The 22,672-nt window shown below is 40.1% G+C and overlaps 2 protein-coding genes across 2 annotated transcripts; both read right to left on the bottom strand.

Moving 5' to 3' along the window:
• Positions 1–928: 928 nt before the first annotated feature.
• il12rb2 (interleukin 12 receptor, beta 2a) lies at positions 929–10,179 on the bottom strand (the record flags this gene model as incomplete). The annotated part of the gene is made up of 15 exons (XM_080032834.1): positions 929–1,396; positions 1,489–1,576; positions 1,874–1,970; positions 2,386–2,514; positions 2,668–2,814; positions 2,926–3,027; positions 3,669–3,851; positions 4,041–4,251; positions 4,824–4,897; positions 6,549–6,693; positions 7,177–7,319; positions 7,806–7,996; positions 8,135–8,261; positions 9,233–9,487; positions 10,110–10,179. 15 exons carry the CDS (start codon positions 10,177–10,179, stop codon positions 929–931), a joined length of 2,430 nt encoding a protein of 809 aa, XP_079888960.1.
• A 2,803-nt stretch (positions 10,180–12,982) lies between these two features.
• Positions 12,983–22,309, bottom strand: il23r (interleukin 23 receptor; the record flags this gene model as incomplete). Its single annotated transcript, XM_080032833.1, has 16 exons — positions 12,983–13,654; positions 14,026–14,116; positions 14,780–14,867; positions 15,218–15,358; positions 16,982–17,137; positions 17,304–17,402; positions 18,284–18,478; positions 18,573–18,774; positions 19,468–19,550; positions 19,639–19,852; positions 20,319–20,455; positions 20,824–20,990; positions 21,089–21,212; positions 21,739–21,908; positions 22,010–22,148; positions 22,270–22,309. 16 exons carry the CDS (start codon positions 22,307–22,309, stop codon positions 12,983–12,985), a joined length of 2,718 nt encoding a protein of 905 aa, XP_079888959.1.
• Between the last annotated feature and the right edge of the window lie 363 nt (positions 22,310–22,672).

Genomic DNA, 22,672 nt, shown 5'->3' with positions numbered 1-22,672 from the left:
TGAAAAAAGTTGTCTGTGAACATATTCAACATTAGCATTTTCCACCATATTATATGGGCTTGCTGTCACTGACATATCCAGTTTTAGATTAAAATAGCGTACATGAATCTAAAGGCAACCATGCTTGTCTTTAACGGGCATCCATATACATTTTTTTTTCTCACAGGCCACGAGACATCTTAAGTCACAGTAAGAAAAGCATGCGGGAATAAAGAATGATTAGAGTTCCATATAGCTGAGTCTGTCCTGGTATTGCACATGCGGACTGACAGTCATGACTTACAAGGACACTCGAATGGAATGGAGCCATTGTAAATGTTATAACCTGTGTTTCTACTAAAGTCAAAATATCTGCCGTGAGAAAGGGCCTATTGGTGCTGTCAGCACTATTCAAATACTAAGGTTTGAGCTGTCTTAAATGACAATCTCATATACTGTCTTGCAGCCTGTACTTTGGTATTAGTATCAGTGTGTCCAATGCTGCTGTGGAGAGAAAACAACGGTAATGCTTGATTGACATTTTATTAGCCAAACAAAACTTCATAGCAGCTCTGGATGCCTTCAGAGAGAGAGACCTGTATTGTTGCTGTTCTGATTTAAACAAGCAAGGAGGTAGTTCATGCACATCTCACAGTTAAGACGTGCAATACAAAGGCAGACACTGTCTCCACCTGCATTCACCTTAGCCCCTTTTACACAGCCGGGGAAATGCAGGGATTCTTGCCCCTCGCCCTGCTGTGTAAATGCGATGGTGTAAAAAAATCATACCAGCAATTTCACTACCCCGGAGGTAATTATTAACGCTCTCTGTCTAAATGCGTTTGGCTGTATATTTTCCAGACAGTGTTTGCATTTAGTCGTATTCTTCTTCTAAACACTGCTTTTCCTTATAAACCTCATCTCACCAAAGAGTTCTGGTTTGAGGGTGTCAACTGTTCTGAAAGAAGTCATTGCAGTCAATTTTAACCGCATCCAGAGTCAACTTCCCTCCGAACGCCAGCGACTCAAACATAATGTTGTGGCTGGGGAAGAAGCCCAATATTTCACACTCTTCTTCATCCTGGTCTTCCTCCTCCTCCTCCTCCTGGCCCTCTTCGTCCATGTTTCCCAGGCCGTGCGAGGAGATGTAGTCTGCGGTGGTGGTGTTGGTGTCCATTGAGGTGTGCGTGTGCTCGGAGCTGTCTGAGTCGTGGGAAAAGCTCTTGATGTAAGTGGTCAGAGGGTAGAACAGTGTGCTCCGGCTGCTTTGAGGAGGGCCCTGCAAAGAGGAGACGTCTACAGGTATGCAGATGTCAGGGCTTGGTCTGGGCAGCTCTTCCACGTCCACCAAGACGGGCTCCTCTTCCTCTTTGGTTAAGCCGGAGCTACTCAGCTGCAGCAAGAGGCCCATATTGCCCTGTTAAAGGACAGTAAATGCTGGCTTAAAATATGGTAACGTGAGCTGCAATTTTCAACAATTTTTTGTATTTTATCCTTATTTTAAAATACCTTTTCCCGAGTGCACTCTTTAGCCCATTTGCTGTTTTTAGGATCGGGCACATCATCAAGAATGAGACACTGGAAATACACCCGCAACCTGAGGGGGAATGTTTAAAGTTCAACTATTGCACTTCTTAATGGTTTTTTCAACATTAATATGGGTCCAACCCGTGTGACTAGAGAATCTCAATGTATGAGAAAAAACCTACCCTTTCTCTTTTTCGCGACCGTTCTGAAAACTTGTCTTCAAAAACCCAGTTTCGATTTTTTTTCCACATATTAATTGGACATTACACCATGAAAAGAGTTTGTAGTATAAACCCAAATTACAATTTTGAACCTGGAAATAGTAATTCATTTAGATATGCATATAGAGTTGCTGTTGTTGTCGTACCTCTGCTTCACTGCAGAACACTGGCACAGACACATCAGAATCAGCCCGATCAGGGAGATGCCTACACACACCGGTACCAGGAAAGCTTGGCTCTCTTCTGCAACAGAAGACAGGTAATTGTGATTGTAAGATTGCAGGAAAATGCATTTGGTTCGTCTTGTACAGTCAGTTAAATTAAGAAAAAAAAAACAGCCTTATTATAATTTTAAAAAATCAAATACAACAGCTGTCAGAGCGTAACTTTTTAAAAGTTTAAAGTGTTGTTATTTTCCTTTGCAAAATCAATGTGCTCAGGAAAACATACTTAGAAACACACTTATGAACACAGTCTGTCTCATTTGTTTAATCCGTACAAACACCGATGTGCAAAAGCCAAATGTTGTGACTAAATTAAGACAATTTCTTCTACAGGAGCTGGTGCCAGGCAACCAGCCGAGATTCCAGGAAGTCAGAATATACTTATGGCAAAAAAGCAAACTAATCTTTTGTAAAGAAGCTGGAGATATGCTTACGCTGGATGAGGAACTTGATCTTTTGACCTGCCGGGCCTTCTCCTTTAGAAGTAGAGGCAGTCATCCACAGGCTATAGACCGCTGGAGACAGAGATAATATGTACACCCTCTCTGATGCTGGAAAAGAGTCTGAAATGCAAATTAATATACACACAGCAAAGGAGCCAGTTTAAGTTGAGTTACTCATGTCACATCATGTCTGCATCCAAATAGGTACATGCTAAAGAAAACTTAGAAGATGTTTCAGTTAGATTAAAAAACCCTTAAGATGAATGTTCTTACGAGGCTGCCGGTATCCACTGCCGTCCTCTAAATAGATGGTGTACTTGTTGATGCAACCCCCTCGTTGATCCCTGGGAATCTCTGTCCAGGTCACTTTCACTGTGTTTCCCTCAACCTTCTCATGGACCGATGGGCCAGTTGCTGGGGCTGCGAGCACAACAACAACAACAACAAAAATAAAGAATGATTGATCAACAGGAGGGATGATAAAGGAATACTGTAAACAATCCAATTCTACTGTGACGTGTTCCATCTTACCTGATTCCAAAGTGGTGACACCGGTAAATCTGGTCCTGTGCACCGAGCTCTCATTATAGACAACGTACAGCGCTCCCTCATAGCACTCAAACGGTTTAGTGCCTACATGGAGAAAGATGGTGGTGTACAACAGTGAACTATGGGTTCCAATACAGGTATCGTGTCGGATATGGCTGCGAAACACTCGTCGCATATTGGTCTGAAGCCATACATTTATTTAAAAATCCTTAATTCCGTTTTTATAAAAAATCCAATGTAAATGCAATTATTTTAACTATGAAAGAAAATTCGGTTTTTAAGACCATAGGTATGTCATACAGCACACATTAAATATAATTTAAATAGCATTCATAATTAAAAAGTTCTGCAAATACATCTACTGTAGCTTGTTTTCTGACACGCAGAATTCAAAAGGCGGAACCTAATCTTTTATAACCTTGGATATAGTATATACCCACACACATTATATCATCACACAGTATCAGTATACTGTAGAGCAGTATCAAAAACCTTGATATCAGATCGGAATGGAATGGAAAAAAAGTGGAGCAGTGCATCTCAACATTGAATAAAAGGAAAAACAGTACAAAGTAGGAAAAATATAGGATGTCGTCGAAAACAGCAATCTTAAGAAAACATTATTTCATAAACCACCTTGGCTATAGTAGTGATCTGTACATTACCTACTTTGCGTTTTTGTGTTAATTCACCTGTATTTACTACAACTGTCTAACATGTCCCACCTGTAAGAACAGCAAAGTTTTCCTCCCTGCCCAGCCTGAGCCATCTAAGCTCCTCTAGCTTGAGGCCTTCTGGATACCACTCCACCACATACGCTACACGCAGCGCTGCAGTTTCAGGCTTTCCCCAGGAGATGGTGACATTATCCTCGTCTGCAGTTACTTGCACATTCTTAAATGGCAGGTCTGAAAATAAAAAAAAAGTGTGTATTAATACTTCAACACCTAAGCCGTTACTTGAAAGAGAATGAAACAGAAACATGTGCACCCCCCCCCCCCCCCCCCACACACACACACACACAAATGAGGCAAATGCTGAAGACAGACATACAGACATAATTAGACAAGCATTCAATTTTTTTTTTTACTATTTACCTTCTGTGTGATTGGTTGTAATTCTGGCAGGAGGGGACGCCCCTTTGGAGTTGCAAGCGCACACTTTCACTTCACAGTTGGCACAAAACGGGACCAAATAATTCCTGGCCTCAGCACTGGTGTTATTGATGAAAACCAATGCAGAGTCTTGGTTGTAGACTTCAACTTTGTACTGTGTGATTTTCCCCCTAGAGATGGAACTGTTGGCCTCCTGAAGTCAGAGAAATGAAGCATCTCAATTAGTTTGATACCATATTTTAGGTCAATAAACAACATATTGCAGACAGCAATGGATTGGATTGTGCCGTCTTTACATGATGCTCAGAAACAACTCGCAGCAAGAAACGTTTGCCAGACATATCATTTCTGTTCAGCTCCTCTTTTCTTGTAAACTGAAACTGTGACGCCAGCGCTCAGGTTTCACTTATCTCTCACTGTCATGGTGTGACATTTAATGAGTGTATGTGGTGGATGGTGGGGATGTGTGAGTGTTTGTGTGTGTGTGTGTGAGGGTGTCACACCTCAGAAGTGGTCCAGGGGTTTGACCTTTAGTTGGTGCAGAATGTAGTAGTGTAGCAGGAAGATCAGGAAGTGTTACTATGGCTACAACACCGCACGCCCACACAAGAGTGATAGAGGGGAGGGGGAAACACACCCAGACTGCAAACCCTAAAAAAACTCACTGTATTTTTTTCATTCACAGTTTTAACTATAAAAAAAGTTCTCTCACCCAGAAAAACAACACAACAAATTGGGAGCCATTTTTATTCAAATTTGACTCACCTTCCAATAAACTCTCAAGGACTTGAAGTCGGAGGCGGATTCAGCGTACCACACGTCCAACTCTTTGGCAGGAGCTAAAACAATGACAAGTCGAGGGATATCGGTGATTGACTTGTATCAAAGATTCAAGAAATGTACATATCTTATGAGTTATTCCAAGTTGATTTTGTTAGATTTTCGACAATGCAATGCTTTGAAATCCCTAAAAAGTGACTACCATCCAATATGCGGCTGTTTCATTTCCCCGTGTGAGCTTGAGTCTGACAGCAGTTAGTAACAGTTCCAAGAAACGTGGTGCTTGTGTGACTGCAACAATGTCTGATTTGAAATACTGTACATCAAAAGACAAAAACAAAAGACAAATACTTGAAATAGCATCCATGATAATGACGATGTTTCTACTCATTTGTCAAAAGTCACTAAAACGTCACATGGTAAAGCACTTAAACAGAAAATGCAGAGACCGCTTCCCTGTTGGTGAGGACAAGTGCTGTTGGTGAACTGAGACTTTAGTGTTTTAGCTACCCAGCAGAAGCCTCATGAATTCATGCAACTACAAAATGTCACACAGCTAAATTGTAATGACACTCACACATGTACTTTAGTCTATGATGGCTGTGACTCAGAAATTCTGTTTGGGTTCCTGGAGACTCTTAAAAAGAAAACACATGACATGGATTCTTCATGAGCTTTCCCTACATTTCATTGGAATTGCTTTTTGAATATGATTTTGAGCATGTTTTCAATAGAGAAAATGACACATTTCTTTTGCTTGGTGTCTCAGAGATCAAAGCTGGGAAACACATTGGATGTTCATCCAGTTTTTTTCATAGCAACAGCTAAACAATGAGAAGGTAGAGCCAATTTGAAAAAAAAGTGTTTTAACTTTGACAACAAGAGGCAACTGATTGTTTATTGAGGTAGGTGAGCTTCCTCAAGCATGTTTCAAATCTCTTATTATATTTTCTATTATTACCGTCCTGGATGAAACCAGTGGCTGCCCACAGAAGGGTAGAAATGAATCTAGCTGTGGTCCATTGCATGATAATGTCTAATCACATGAGAACTTTTTTGGTTGTGCTATGTGCTTAGCTTATTCGTTGGAAATTGAGGAAGTTAGACGTACAAGTGTAATGTATGTGTTCAATATACGCACAAACAGGGTTAAGCCGGTTTGCGTTTTCTGCTATTTCTACTCTGACCTCTGCTGCTGTTTGCTGTAAGGAAAAAAAGACGGTGATCTGTCACACACAGACATAGTTAACATAGGCCTATATGTGCACAGGCTTGCATATCTTCACACCATCACTTTTATAAAGGTGCAACAATATTTCCCATGAAGCATCAATGTCTTCTTTACCACGTCACTTATCTTCACTCCATATAGACAGTATTAAGTCTCAACTACATTTTCACAATGACATTTTATTATAGTCTCAGTGTACACCACTAATGTATTGCCTTTATCTCAATACACAACCCAATAGGGCCTGTTTCAGTGGCTTACAGACATCCTGCATACAGTCAGTGGTGAGCTGATAACTGCGTAAGAAACCCAAATGAAAGGAAACATCGCTGTACTATCTGATAGCTTGCGTAGATTAAGTGCCACAGACAAATTGTAAAGAGTGTATTCGGTAGAAAGAATCAATGGTTCTTTCATTCAGGGTTGTGCTCTTTGAACAGTTTTCAGGAGCTGCAGGTTAATACAGACGGTGACTTTACCTTCCTCTTGAGTCCAGCTGTAAATGTTTGTGCTCCACTGGCTCCACAGCCCCGGGATGAATTTAGATCTGGCTCTAAAATGGTACAACGTGTAGGGCTCCAGAGACGAGATGGACCGGTCCTGTACCAAACTCATCTGCCCAGCCTGTAAGTCAAATGACATGTATCTTTCATATCAATTTAATTGATTTAAATCTAATTTAAATTCACCCTCCCTTGGCCTGTGGTAAAGTACATAATTGTAATGCTCCAACAAGATATATGAACAAACAATACAACACCAGCTGTACCAAACATAACAATAAATTGGCAATAAAGTATTGCACACATCCCGTTGCAAAATAACATATTGCAACAGTTATCCCTCATCCCACAGTAAGTGTCATTCATGATTGCAGTGTTAGAATGCACAAATACTGTTTGTTGAGACATTGCGGGTTTACCTTTGCACACACAAACCTGACGGTCATATCTGTCATTGGCTTTGAGTCAGCTCATCCTGCAGTGACTGTACATCTTCAAAGGCTTTAAGTAACCCCTACTGCAATATCTCTTGAAACTTTTCATTGAAAGTCCCTGTCCTTTGAGATCGGAAGCAAATTTAAAAACAGTTAAGAAGACAACTTACTGAGTCTGGATAGGATGTCCAATGTTGAGCTTCGGTTGAGTATTGAATCTCAAGTTGTTGAGTGCTCACAGACTGCACCACTTTGATGATGCAATCTCGGGACGAGCACTCGGGTTGGCCAAGAACAGGAGCGGGTGGGGTCACTGATCGGATCAAACCAGTTCCCAAAAAAGTGAAGAAAAAAAACATAAAACAAATGAAGTTTTTTTAATTTGTTTTCTTTGCCATAAAGAGCAGCGAAAATTATAGCAAGATACATTTCCACTACATCATTGCTGGTAATAGCAGTTAGTCATCACTTGCAGGAGAGCATGGAGGGAGATAATAATACATCGTAATGACCTAGGACAAGAGTCGACGTTCCATTAGACAACAGGTAAATACACTGGTTTGAATTAAGACTTAGGTAACACTTTACAATAAGGGTACATTAATGAACTGTTAGGTAATTCTTAGTTATAGTGTTAAATAATCATTAACGATCAGTTAATTAATGTACCCTTATTGTAAAGTGTTACCAAGATTTGAGAAAAATGTCTCTGAACTAAAAGTGCAGAGGTGGTTGCACCCTCCTGCACCTGCCTCTGTGCACACCACTGTAGATGGCTGATGGTGTGATGAGGTCTTACCTATTTCACTGAGTGTGTAGTTGACGGTGCTGGACACTTCAGAACTCAGTGCATTCTGGACTCTGACCTGCACAGAGATCAGCTGGACAGAGCTGGACACATTGAAACTAGCCGACAGAGAATCAGTTCTCTCACTGGAACCTTTGCACAGCAACTGTCCGACTGTGCCGTTTCCTGACAAGGTTGTCACCCTGAAACACACAAAGCCAACTTCAGCTTGACGGTAGGTCGATGGAAGATACTTTTTTTTGATGAGTAGAAGGTACAATACATCGTATGTATTTTTTTCTTCAACTTCACAAACACACTGTATTCTCTTTCACACTCACCACAGTTCTGAACTATCCTTAAAATAAGTTTGTCGTCCTCTTTGCCAAGTGCAGGTCACAACTCCACTTCCATTATTTGGGACCTGGTATAAGATGCATGAAATGTTTTTCGGAGGCTCTGGGGGGTCTGAAGGAGAAGAAGATGAAGAATTGAGTGAGCGGAGGAAATGAACCTAAACATCAGCCTAAACAAAGCTTGAAAAAAAAACTCATTTGAAACTGCAGTAATACATTGCTTGTACATGAATTACTCTAGGGGTATCCAATTAGGAAGTAATATTACCAGTCATCATTTGGAACTATTGATGGCTTTATCCTCCAAGAACACGCATATTCTCTTATTAAAGGTGAGTTAATAGTAATTTGTTATTACACTACATACAGACAGATACACAGATATAGTGTGTATGTTCCATTTTAGGGATCTGGCAAGCCAAACAAACAAACATAAAACAAGCCTCCTCAATTAGTCACACCTGTGGTCAGAATAAGTCACTTGTCGCAGTGAGCTTTGACACTTAGCTGCACCCGGCGCACAGCATGCGAACAGCGGGGGCTAAGTATAGAAGAGAAAGCAGAACTAGCTCTACCTCTTTTTTTTGTAACTTTCTTTGTTTCTATGAAAGTTACAGCCATGCAACAAGAGCATGAAAGTCTCATGTTGAAACACCACACATTGTAGAAATAAATCCTGCAGGTATTGTTTACAAACATCATGGGATCTTTGAACAATAGTTTAAATAGTAATAGTGAGTGGGAAAAACACTTTTTTTGTCACTACATGTGACATCCCTGGTGTCATATGCGTCTCCTCTTGTATTAAAGACTATACCAGTACATTTATATGAGGAAAAATAGTCAAACATTCACTTAATATATGCATTAATATGGGGGCGGGACCTGATAAGCCTTTGGCTTCTTCCGTCTCCCTTCGGACAACACAAAGTATGATGTATGAATATTTGCAAGAGAAAATTGTGTATTGTGTGGAATTGTCCGAAAGAATACTAAATAAATAAATAAATAAATTAAGAAACTTTTCAGTGGGATAAATGTTTCAGAAGGGGATGCTTTCCTGCTCCTTGGTTTCATACTCACATCCAGTGAAGAAGTCCAGTCCACAGGGATTAGGAGAATTGGAACACTCACAGCTATATGTTCGGTCCATTGTTATGTTCACCACATCCAAATATATGGTCGTAGAATTGAAATGTTGGTGCGTATGTAGTGTGCGCGGAAGGTAGCTGTACATGGATCCCTTCCACTTGCAGTTAAAGGTGCAGAACACCTTAAAACTGGAGCCTCGCTCTACATCAGTTCCTTTGCTGGACCAGATTTTGCAGGATTTATCACCTGAAAGTAAAAAAAAATGTGACTTATACGCTGCATTATCAACTCTCAAGCCCCCTCTTGAGCTGCTTTTTGAATCCAGTATTTCGACAGAGTTCACAGATCACTTAGATTCATTGGGAAGGGAGTTCCAAAGTTTGGGGGATATCTTGCAAGCACAGTATCCTCTAGGTTTAAGTCTGGACAGAGGGAGAGCAGCAGACCTTGGTCTGATGACCTGCTAGTGACATAGTATGTATGGCTAAAGAAGATCTATGATATATGCAGGTGCCTGCCCATTTAGAACTCCATAAGTGATCATTCTGAATGTGAATGGCAGCCTGTGACATGATCTTCTACGTGTCCTGTTTTGCTTTGGCTGACTTTTGGACCACTTTTAACCGGTCCAAGGATGTTTTACTTAGGCAAGTGAAAAGAGAGTTTTAATAGTCAAGACGGGGAAAGAAAGCGCGAATAACGCAGATGCGCAATCTTGTTTTTACAAACAGGCATACTTTGAGATTTTTCTAGAAATTATTTTCCTGCACATCCACTATTTAACTTATTTCTCCAATTAATATGAACGTTAAATGCTGATCAAAATGTTGGAAATAGCCCACGTTTCCACTCAGCAGTCTGAGCTTACCTGTGCAAAGCAGCGCGGCCAGCACAGTAACAGCAGTGAAGATGGACCATGTTTGGGACATTGTCGCCATGAGTCATCAGTAACGGCCTTTATTATATGACAGTTACATCGCCGCAGGAACTGCCATATTTACCTTAAAACAACAAGGAGAAGTACACAAATGCATGAAGTCAAAGCCTGTTTTTGGATACAGTGATTTAAAAGTTGTTTATTTATATGATTATCTTAATGATCACAAGTTTATTTCTGGGAAATCAGTCGGCACTTTATGATTTTCCCTCCATGCTGCTGGCGCTACAATTACAATAACCAATTGTTTTATTTTACAACAATACATTTAGCCTATATTATGACATCGTGTAGGCTAGTCTACATTTTCAGCAGAGCCATGTTATAAAATAGCCTATAGCCTATTTCATGTATTGCTAAACTGCAGCTGCGTACAGTAAACAAGGAATCAAACAGGAAAAACAAACGACTGTACTCACCCAGACATCATATACCAGGTCTCTCATGGTTGTCGTTATTCCCTTCTGAGCCTTTTGAAGCGCCATCTGTCATCATAACTATTCCTAAACATGTATTTTTATTTAGAGCGGTGGAACCAGACTGTAGACACACTAACTAACAGCGCATAGCCCTTGGTGGATGACTGCCTCCTCTGGTGTGAGGTGACAAACTAAACGCACAGTTCATCAGGGAAGCCACACTCACAGTCAGAGGTTTCAGAGAGACAGTGGAGACCAGTAGGTGTCAACATGTACAGCTAACATAGTGCATTTACATAATATAAGGCCCTTAAATATTCTGTCAAAAAATGTATAGTTAAAGTTGTGTCTAAATTAAGCATATCATTATTGTCCAATGGTGTTCAAGTTTTCTCTAGACATTTTCACAGCTTCCTTATTGCTATATTTATATTAAAAAAAAAATTCTGCTGTATTTGTTTTTGTACAGGCTTATGATTCTACCCAGAGTTATGCTGTAGCTTCTTAAAAATCTGCTCCTGTGGTAAGCAACCACAATGCCAGACAGTGTAGGCTAGAGGCAGGTTTGATCCCACATAGAATAAAGGACTGATGTCATATCCGGAGACGATGACGAAAAGTCTGCAGACTAATGTTCAGAGATGGCATCTTCTGTATGACGCCTTTGACAGGAGAAGCTACAAAACACAGCAACCACTTAGATTCATCTGTCGTGATCATATTTTCCACACAGCCCAAAAGCCTCTGACTCCCTCCATCAAATCCCCATGTGGTGCAGCGGGGGACTTTCCCCCCATATATACAGTGTCTGTACCATGTTTCAAATTAAATTAAATGAAAACGCTCAATGGAGGGCCTCAAGATGAATACTATTACTTACACTGAAACAACAGCCAGAGAGACAGATGTGTTTTGAAATACAAAGAGACTTCTTTGTGCAATCGAGAGTGAAGGAACAATTTTTATTATCAATGAGGTAGTGAGACGACTCTCAGGAAGTCCTAAGAAAACGGTGTTAGCAGGTGGGGTGTGTGTGAGTTTGTGTGTTTGTGAGTACATATGTAGATTGAGGGAAACCCCCAACTAGCTTTTGTAAGGGTGTGTTATGGAATAATTCTACACTTGGCATCACTTCACTGCTCACAGAACAGAAGGGCAAACTTTAGAAACATACTGAGGTCACACCCTGATACTAAGATAACAGAATTATTATTAAGTGAGAAACTCACAATTCTGTTCTTCTCAATTTCTAACAAAATCAACACTCGCTGCTTTCCGCTGCTAAAATTTGGCCGAGATACTCTTCAACTTTTTTCGGTAAAAGTGTGAACTTTATGTATTAAAGGAATAGTTCCAAATGTTTAATTTGCAGCTTTTTGCCTCACTCTCTGGCTCAATAAAAGACAGTGTGAATGTTCCTGTAACTGTGCATGAATTTTTGATATAGAAATGGTCAAAGGTTGCCCATCCAGGTTAGCTTAGCTCAAACACTGACTACCAGTGCTTAAAGGGGATCAGGCCAAAAAATAAACATCACTAAATGCTCCTGAGTGCTTGTTGTGACTTGTTTATTTCCCACACTATGTTGCGCTCTATATTTTCACACCTTCTGTCATTTTAGAATCAACTACATACTGGAAAGAAACCAGGAAGTGCCTGTGAGGGTCACGTATGTATTTGGCTCTAAAATTACAGAAAATGTTGAAATATAGAGCGCAACATTACAGTTGACTACCAGTGTTAGAGCTAAGCGACCTTTGACAATTTATATCTAAAAAGATATCACTCTTGAGCTGGAGAGTGAGGCAAATAGCAGAAACTTTAAAATGCCGAACTATTCCTTTAAATAAACTAGTTACTGATAGTCTAGCAGCTCTGTGAAAATGTATCACTGAGAAAAATGCTAACACACTAACATCAAAATGATAGTGGATTCATGGGGAACCATAGGAAAAAAGGTCAACAAAGTAATTTGGATGAATTATTCGGGAAACATTAATGCCTGCACTTTCGTCCAGTTAAGATATTTCACTGGGTATGTGAAGACGTTGAACTGCTTATGGCAATTTTTACAATTTTCATGGCAAATTCATCAAATGTTTGTTAAGATGTTTCAGTCTGTACCAAAGTGGTGAATCGAACGGGCAGACATAGCTGTAGTGAAGAATGCTGGACACTTATTAGAATGGCATTCAAGCAACATTTAAACATTTATTATACATTCATTGACTTGGTTTTTAACAGAGGCACAGATCAATTGAAGCATGATTTTCTCAGATTACACACAAAGTCATTGAGGTCATCCCTTGAAGTGAAATGGTGCTTGAATAATGCTTTTCTTGAAAATCATTGTAGTAGTGCAAATTGCCACTCCCATCCTCCCTGCTACCTCTGTGTCTCACAGGGTGCAGTGCTGCTGACAGGAGCTACCTGAGGGAAATAACCACCGGTCCGTGTCGCCTCAACTTTACACTGAGACAAACCAATGTTTTCAGAGCCCGGCGTCATCATTTCATCCTGTAGTAAATCCATTGAGGGTGAGGGCGCTCCCACATCATTTTCAATCCCCGTCCTGTCCAGAAAGAAGCCTCCATTGGAGACACTTGTGGTTTCTGTAGTTTGACACATCAAGAGACTGCTAACAGAGCCTAGGGTCAGCGTTGGAGATGAATCAGAGACACCCACCTCCACAGCGGACAGAAAGCTCCCCAGTAATCCTCCGAATGCACCCAAACATCTGTCTATCTCACCAGTTGTCGGTACATCCATCTGCTCGCCTTCTTCTTCTGTCTCCTTCACCTCGTCTCCCTGTGGGACCAACGTAGCAATCTGGGGTTTGTAGTTGTCGTGTTCCAGCAGGATATCCAGAAGCCTTTCCTTAGGATCATCTGACCCCAGCAAAGGTGTTTCCGTCGTGGGCTGTCCTGATCCAGCCTGGGCTATTTCCACGTGGATGATGGGGTAAACGTCGTCCCTCTCCGATTGGGAGACCACGCTGATGGGGGACAGTGGAGGGTCAGCGTAGTTGGATGAGAAACACGGTTCACTTTTGTCCTGCTGGAGACCAAAAATGAAATTAAAAAAGCAATGCCACAATTACATTTTAAAGTGATGAATATCTATAAATGATCTCGGACAGACGCGTGTCACCAAATCTCTGGTATTCACTCGCAGTAGCTGAGAAAAGTTCCACATTGTCAGAGTGAATGGAGAAAGTAACAACACGTTTTACTGTATTTCAGACTGAAGAACGTCTTGAAACAACAGTGTGAATTTTGTATATCAAAACGGCATTAAAATGGCATTGAAACCGAATATTTTTAACAAAATATTAATAAATAATAAATATGCCTGTATTGTTGGTGTTGTTGCAGCAGCAGAAAGAGTTCCCGTCAATACAATTGGCTTCATTAGCCTGCTTTGTTTACCTCCAGTAGTCGGATGGCCATACTGTTCCCTAGTTTTGGTAAGTTTTCGTCAAACCAGACAGGTCCCCATGAAATGCATTCTTGTTTGATCCTGTGATAGAAAGACAATTAGTTCTTAAAAGGCAAAGCAGTTTTTTGTGATGATTTATTTTTAGATGCAGTGGTGATGCAACACAAAGAGAATTTTACAAAAATGCAACAGAAAAAGAGTTATTCTGCTACTGTGTATCACAGAGACATATTACATGATGCACACACAGCTAAAACCAAGTATCAGACTTCGGGGTGCTTTTGACCACACACAGTATAAACTTGCTTGAATTTTTGATTTTAAGGTTTCTGTTCATGTCAACTGCGTGGCTTCTTGTTCATGTGCTAATGTTGTGGTGTGGCCTTTCATGAAATCAGCCACAGCGGCATCCACCCTGGCTACTAGTGAAACAAAACCTTTGCACATTTAAAATCAGTTACAGGAGTTGAGGGAAAAAGTAGAGTCTAATGTTCAGAATACTTTCATTATTCTCAGATGATTTCTGTTGCTGTTGTGGTGACTGCTTTTTTTCTCTCTCTCTCCATAAAATAATATATACAATATTTAAACAAGCCACCCCTCCCCCCACACCCATATGGATATAGTATGTTCAACATGTCCAGCCTCATATATTGATATAAAAATATAAAAAAAGAAAATAATTGCTATGCTACTATCGTCGAACAGCCTTGATTTTAAACACAATAAAAAGTTGAAAAGTACCTTTTCCTCACACAGCTCCAGCACATCAGGTTGACAATGATCATTATGAAGAGGGTGATAATGAAAAATATCACAATCACCAGGCCGACTAGGGGAGACAAGATTTTCAAGATGGTTTAGAAAAAGAAGAGCGAAAAGAACCAAAAACAAGAGAAAAGGAAAAAATTCTAAATAATTAAAAAAATCTACCCTTCTAACCACCCCTTAACCCGCCCATCCAGGTCTACGTGTGATTTTTATGTTTATGTTCAAATTGTTTGTTGATCAAGAAACAAAATAAAAGGGGACCGTATTTTGGAAAATTGCTTCAGTTTATCACTCAAGACAAACCTAATACGTTCTAGGTGTAATTACTAATATGTCTGTTAATTCTGAAATCTTAACAGGTAAGTGTGTTGTGTTTTGGATGGGGGCATGGGATGGCAGCAGCAGACTGACCTGCAGTGTTTGCAGGCTGTGAGGAGATCCTGTTCCCCCGCGGGCCCTCTCCTGCTGATGTGGACGCTGTCATCTGCAAAGCCAGCGCTCCTTCAGCACAGTCCAGCCACTTCTGTCTGGGGTCGGAGCTGGACACCGTCACTGGAGAGAACCACGTGACTGTTATAACTGTTACTTTTTTCAAATACTACGATACTATGTTGATTTTGGCTGCTATCATTAGTTAAATACACACGTTGAGAGATCGGAAGTACATTTTCGAACATGGAAACAACATAAACAATTTTACGTTATGTCAATGATTACTTTCTCCCAAAGTCTAGAATGAATGTCTTTCTTCCCGAACCTTTTCTACAATAATGAACGATACGTCCTTAAAGTCCCAGGAATTTTTTTTTTTAGTTGAACATCAACGACTTTCTGATGACTGGGCAATTTCCCAAGGTTGTGAGATATGATCAAAAGAAACAGATGAGCTTCTAATTGGATTTTGTGGTGAAATTGTTTCGTCAAATTTGAATGCGTAAAATTGCAGTACTGCTCTGTGCACTAAGATCTCACTCTCAACCTGAGTTTAACTTTTCATTTGCTTAAGAGCCTAAGAGTATATGTAAATAAAACCTAATTAGTATGCTATCTACAAATTATCACCCGATTCTGACAATAAATTGTGTTTTGTAAAATTATTAAATGCAAAAAAGGATGATCATAATATAGAACTAGTCATTTTTGTAAAACCTTAAAAAATTATTGACTGCATCCAGTGTACAACTAACATGTCACATAAGAAAGAGAGAAAAGTTAGCTCTCAGGTGCCTCCAGACAGGAGCTCATAGAAACAGTGTGTGAGGCAGGCCGGTTGGTGACAGTAACAGCCTAACCGTTGCATGTGTGCACGTAGCCACATGGCTTCCTGTTCGTGGTCAAAGCCAATTCTAGAAAACTATGATACACTGAAGACACACATAATGAGAACCAGTGTTTGAAACATGAATTTCTCACTGCTTAACATCTGCATTCCTCAGTTACAGGTTGAGAACTTTGCCAGATAAATATGGAAACAGACAATCAGACAGGTTTGGCACAACAAGTTGTTTAGGATATACCTTCAAGTCAGGCTTTTCAAAGTGTTGTATAAATTGTGTACCATCTATAAAGCTATATTGCCTCTGTTGTCATTGTAAGATAGTTTGGCTTTAAAAAAAAAAAAAAAAAAAAAAAATAGAAACAAAAGCAAGCAACCAGCAGGTTAACGTTCTAACTTCACCACATTACTGGAAGCCAGAGGAGAAAAACCCTGCTGATGCACTGCAAGTTTGTGGGAGGGGAGTATCAATGGAAGGCTTACTGCACACTCTCCATTATGTAACGGTGGCTTGTGCTGAAACCAATATATGCATACTACGACAACTTTAAGTTACTTTAAGTTTCCCACACGTGTGCAAGGTAAAGTACACACACACACACACACACACACACACACACACACACACACACACACACACACACACACACACACACTCATACAGTAACATACGGTTAAATGAGCACCATTGAGAGAATTCCTCTTGATGTACAAGAACAGGAAATGACACAGCTACCTGTGTGTACTGTGTGTGCTCCAGAAACACTGATTCCACCTTTAACAACTTAAATGACAAATCATTGATCAAAATAGCTCCTGAGGAACTTTGAGGTATAGTCACCATGTAGGCTACTATTTAAGCCAAACACACACATAAAGCACCCAGTGCAGCTACTCACCGTTGAGCTCTGTGTGGCTGGATGCGAGTGTTTGGAGGTAGATGGTGTAGTGTGTGATGAAGCCTCTCTGCTGCGCTTCAGGCAGCTCTTCCCACTGGATCCAGATCCGTCTGGCCTCATGGACCAGTGCTGACATGGTGGGACTAGACTTTGGCTCTGAAACACATACAAAAGAGACCATAAAAAATGTGTTGTCTGACTCCCTAATATTTGTAGATAAGCTACATTTATCACATGATAAACTCATCTACATTTTTTAATGAAAAATTGTAGAAATAAACTGTTTTTAGGGGACATGTAAGGTTGAGTCTATGAATCTTACTCTGTTCTTTGGAGTAGACCAGACCGGATGATGGAGCACTAACACCTCTGGTGGTCACAGCATACAGAGAGATATTGTACCTCACACCTGCAGTCAAACCTGAAACCATACAAAAGAACTTAACACTCTCACCCTGAGCGAAGTCCACTATATATCATAAACGTATAACTTTGCTGTTAAGGCCGTGTTAAGGCGAGACCCCAAAAAACCAAAGAATTCAAGCATGGTACATTTTGAGATTTTTGGATATTTTAATTCCATAACATGTCTTCTTTCATACTAGTATAGATAAAAGGCCAAAAATGTACATGAAGGGGTTTATTTTACTATTATTAGTTTGTTTGGGTCTGTATGTATATTTCTCTTTACAACCATCTTTAACGGCCATTATCTCAATATTATTATTTTTTCAATACTATGACCAAAAATCTTAACCTCTAAAGCACTAGCAACTCAACTTTTTTTTAATAAACAGTTAATACAGAAGAAATTGTTCATATGTTCTTCATAGTTGTTTTTAAATGTATAAAATATAAAAAGGCTGTAACCAAAATCTGTTGAAAACGTAAAAACGTTGGACACTATTATGTTGTTAAAATGAAATAATGATTTAAACTCTTGATTTATCAACATCTAGATTTTAGTTTTTTATAGAGATGCAAATATACACATAACTAGTTAGGTATTGCCATATTTTCACGTTTATTCAACCATTTCTGAAAAAATATGTATACACAAAATAAATGTTAAAGGTTTCATGATGATATCTATGCTAGAGTTATACATTACCCTATTCACCTGCAGTGAGACACTGAGTATCAGTATCATTCTCAGCAACAGTTATTGAAATTGTTAAAACCTAAATAAGTGTAATTCGCCAACTTCCCACAAGAGGTCACTGTTTGATGTCAGTTGAACCCCCTTATCGTCAATGTTCTGTGCACTGCCATATTTGAGCCTAAATTGTAATTGTTCTGTACCTTCGATGGACGTGTTCTTTCGATCTTTATCCAGTGTTTTCCACTGCAGATCCGTCACAGGCACACTGGTCCACTCTAACACATAGTGCAGCAGTTCTCCAGTGGACCGTTTGCTCCCCAACTGCGACCAGGAGACCAGCAATGCACTGCCGTTAGCTGCAGAAGCCAACTCTCTCAAAACAGGTCGAGGATCCCCTTAAAGAAAAGATTACACTTCATTTTGATTTTTTTCTTTACAATTTAAATATGTTTTTCTCGGTTTGGACTTAGGTGTACAGTAATATTGTACCTGAGTGTCCGAGTGGCACTTCCGCTGGTGGAGATATGCCGTAAGAGGTGACCACACTGATGCTGAGTACCTGGACATCTGCGGGTACCTGAACTGAACACCGGCTGCACGCAGCATGGCAGGTTTCTTCCTGTTTCTGGCCATTACCCCAAAATATCTTGTAGTGTTTCACCTCACCACTGTAATCCTCTGGATATGGAGGCTGGGGGAAACATTCCATCATCCATTTACGGTTTACTTTCCGAAATCATCCAGTATTGTTTGAAGGGATATTTTGACAGTTTGGGAAAAACAGTTATCCACTATTGATATTTATGACACTGTTAGATCTGTCAATTAAAGGTGGAGTCAGTGATTCTGGAAAATGCTTGTTGACATTTTTGTCAAAATCAGTGAATATCTCCACAAGATCCACTACCGTACTGTGTGTGGACTGAAAACAAATCCAATGTTAAAACGCAGCCTATGCTCTGTAAATGTGGGCCCCCTTTGTTTACATACCCTTTGTTTACATACTAGTTTCAGAGCCAACGCTATGTATTAATACCAGATTTTCTTCAGCGTACACACAGTAAAGACAGGTAGTGGATCATGAGGAAATATTCTAGGGAAAAGTGAAAAGTGATTTTAACAACAAGATTTCTCCAGAATTGCTGACTACACCTTTACATATAAACTAACAGTTACCATATAGTTAACTCAGCTAAGCATTAAGAATGGAAAAAGGGGGAAACAGATAGCCTGGGTCACTCTGAATGTAACAAAATCCACTAATCAGTGTAGTTTGTCTGTATGAATTTAATAAACAATTGTTGGTATTTAGTGTAACTTTGTAATACAAACTGGACAGTGTCAAAGTAAAAGTCAGTGGTAAGGAATAGGTTTGTCAACTTACCTTCCATAATACAGTCACCATTCGCAGCCCATTTGTACTGTTGGGGCCTAACATCCTCCACACATGCAGCTTCTGAGACGGACCTAAAGATAAGTTTGACCACAAGTTGTTGTATTTTATGAAAGACAAGACATGCCTTTGTAACAAATGAAGTAAGAGGTTTGTGCTTGCCTTTCCCGGGGCTTCTCCCCCTCACAGATGGGCTCCATTTGCTACAGGACGGCTTTTTGCTAGCGGTTGACTGGGCCGTGAAGCTGAGTGTGTTGTTATGTGCGAGTCCTGATGTTGAGTTACATGTTTTTATCTGGAACTCATATTCAGTCATAGGTTTGAGACCATCCACTTGTATCAGACCATCACTGGGCTCTGTCCCCTCTTCTTCGTCCTAGAAAAAGAAGCAAAAGACATTCTATCACCAGCACACTGCCAGCCTGATGCTGATATTAAAGGTGAAGTCAGCGATTCTGGAGAAAGCTTGTTGTCAAAATCACGTTTTGTCAAAAGCAGGGAATATCTTGTCACGATCCACCACCTGTCCGTACGGCTGCAGAAAAATATCCAGTGTTTATACACAGAAAAGGATCTGTAAATGGGCCTGTTGCCAGCTAAGTTGGGCCCCTTTGTTTACAAACCCCTATTGTGTACATACCTGTTTACAGAGCCTAGGCTGTGTAATAACACCAGACTTTTTTTCAGTGTACATACACAGTACGGACTGGTAGCGGATCGTGAGGAGATATTCACGGATTATGACAAAAAGTTATTTTGACAGCAAGCATTCTTCAGAATCACTGACTTTACCTTTAAATCCCGACAGAGCTTTCACAAGTGTCATAATAACATGACTTTACCCAGGGGCCATTATCTGAGCGCAGTCTGACATAGGATCTGAGATGCAGTGAGGATTCAGTGGTTTCCCATCGCAACATGGCCACCATGGAGTTATTCCCAAACATTATCTGCATGATACGTGGGGTCTCTGGTATGACTGCAATGCAAAAGAGAATAGGCGTTCACAAAAGTGACAGTGACAAGCTCCAGGATGCCCAAATAACTCAGAAACAAACACATAGAAGTTTACTGTAGTTCTGCAATGACTCAAAAAAGTCAAGGCTGTAGCAATGGATGTTAAAACTTGTTAAGTTCACTGAAACAGCCTAACAGGTGGGCAGTTCAAAGAGATATTACACAAATGCAGAGAAACAGATTTCTGGTAGCAAGGTCAAATTAGTCAAACTGGGACAGGCATAGGATGACTAATGACTTCTCAAGAAAATACTTGGTAATTAATATTTGAAAAATCAAAACAGACTCATTCCTAGAGTCTGTTTAAGTTGAACGGAAATGAGATATTACCTGTATCCTTTAAATAGAGGTTGAATGGATGAGACTGCGATGCTCCGAAGTGGTTGTAAGCGGTGATAATCAGCTGGTACGTAGTGTTTTCATCTAGCTTTGCTTGTGGTATGGTGACATGTTCAGCCTCATGGATCTGATCTAGCAGTGTCTGGGTCTGGTTTCCTCTGGTGACAAAAAACTCATGTCAAAAATGAAGTTCTCTGTCACCAACAGCGTTTATTGACCACGGCTTCACTTGAGCTCAAACTAACATGAGGCCTACCTTTTGACTGAAATGTTGTAGGCACGGGGGAGGTGTGTCTCACGTCCTTTTTCCCACGAGCAGTCGATGAAATCTGAACTCTGTGACGTTTCACACTTAATGTTTTCAGGCTTATCTGGAGGAACTTAAAGGGCAAAGGATGATGATGACACAATATGAGAATTTGAAGAGCACGCCAGTCATTTTTCAAACAATGTCTTTCCTATGTTTTTGACACATTCTTCTTATTAACGAAAATGTCCCTATTAATTTCACAGGGAAAGTAATAGGATCAGGATAGCATAATTTCAAAGTGATTCCTCTCGAAGTTATACACCTTCTTTTACCAAAATACAACTGACCTTCATGACTATTAATATCTCTGTCAAGATTGATGCTTTTGTATGCTGTTGAAGCAGCTGTCAACGCCTGCCCTTAACACTTTAGCAATAATTTAGAAACCACATACTTCAGACCTATACAACTACTTTTTACAAAACCACAATAACATGCTTTCTATCTTACCATCCATCTGTTTCTTAGCGATGAGGTAGACAGTTGTAGTAATTTTTTTTGTAAATGTATGTTTGTACTTTTCTCTTCTTTTCTTTTTAATTCATACAGACCTAATGTTGTACATCTGTAGACACATTAGAGTGGACTGTACATACGCCCGCCACGTAGGTCTAGTCCATGTACGATCCTAGACAGCTGGTCACTCTTCAGCTTGCAGAGCACGACAGAGCGCGGGATCTGGACATTGATCAGCTTGAATTCCACTGTGCTGCAGTTGACTCTCTTCCAAGGATCCACAATCTTACCATTCAGGGTCATTGTCAACCTGGAAGACACAACCGCATCTGAGCAAAACAATGTAACATTGCCTTTTATTTCATATCTGAGGTAGAGGAGACAAAACGTCATAATGCGTCTTATTTCTACCATTCCTGCCTGCGTGGACATTTTGTGGTGTGGCAGCGCACTGTTAGGTTTGAGCCAATCAGGAAGAGTGGAGCCGGTTCTACTGTCAGGTAGCCGAGACCATTGAAGCGCTGGCAGTCAGCAGGGAGCAGAGGGAGACCTGTTCAGAAAAAAGGCAGACATATTTCATTTTCATAGCAGTAGTATTCAAGGCTAAGGTATTAGGTTTGATTTTTAAAAGTATGATTTAAGTTAGATGGTAGAAATGAATCGGCTAGGACCATCCTCTAGTAGTACATCCTCAATCATAAAGCTTAACATTGTGTAATATGCCATTTCTGTACATATTTTACTGGGACCGCTACAGAAAATGACAGATGAATATTAAATATAGAATATACATAGAGTATAAATTATATTAACATGCGCTACGCAGAAACATGCACCTACACCGTGGAGCATTGGACCCTGAACCTTAGACCTTCTATTTCCCTGCTTCACTATCTAACCCTTACCCTCAGCTTGGCAGTGGCTAGCACCATAATTATAATGATACACATTCAGTATGTCACTACCATATACTAGGTTTGTGTCTTATTATTGTCAAACCCTGTTGCTGGTTTTGCAATAAAGCATGCTAAATAAGACATGTTTTAGATGCAAAAACAAAAGAAACTCTTTCTA

Source organism: Ammodytes marinus, assembly GCF_949987685.1.
Source record: "Ammodytes marinus genome assembly, chromosome: 8".
Lineage (NCBI taxonomy): Eukaryota > Metazoa > Chordata > Actinopteri > Uranoscopiformes > Ammodytidae > Ammodytes > Ammodytes marinus.
This window is presented reverse-complemented; position numbering and strand designations above follow the sequence as displayed.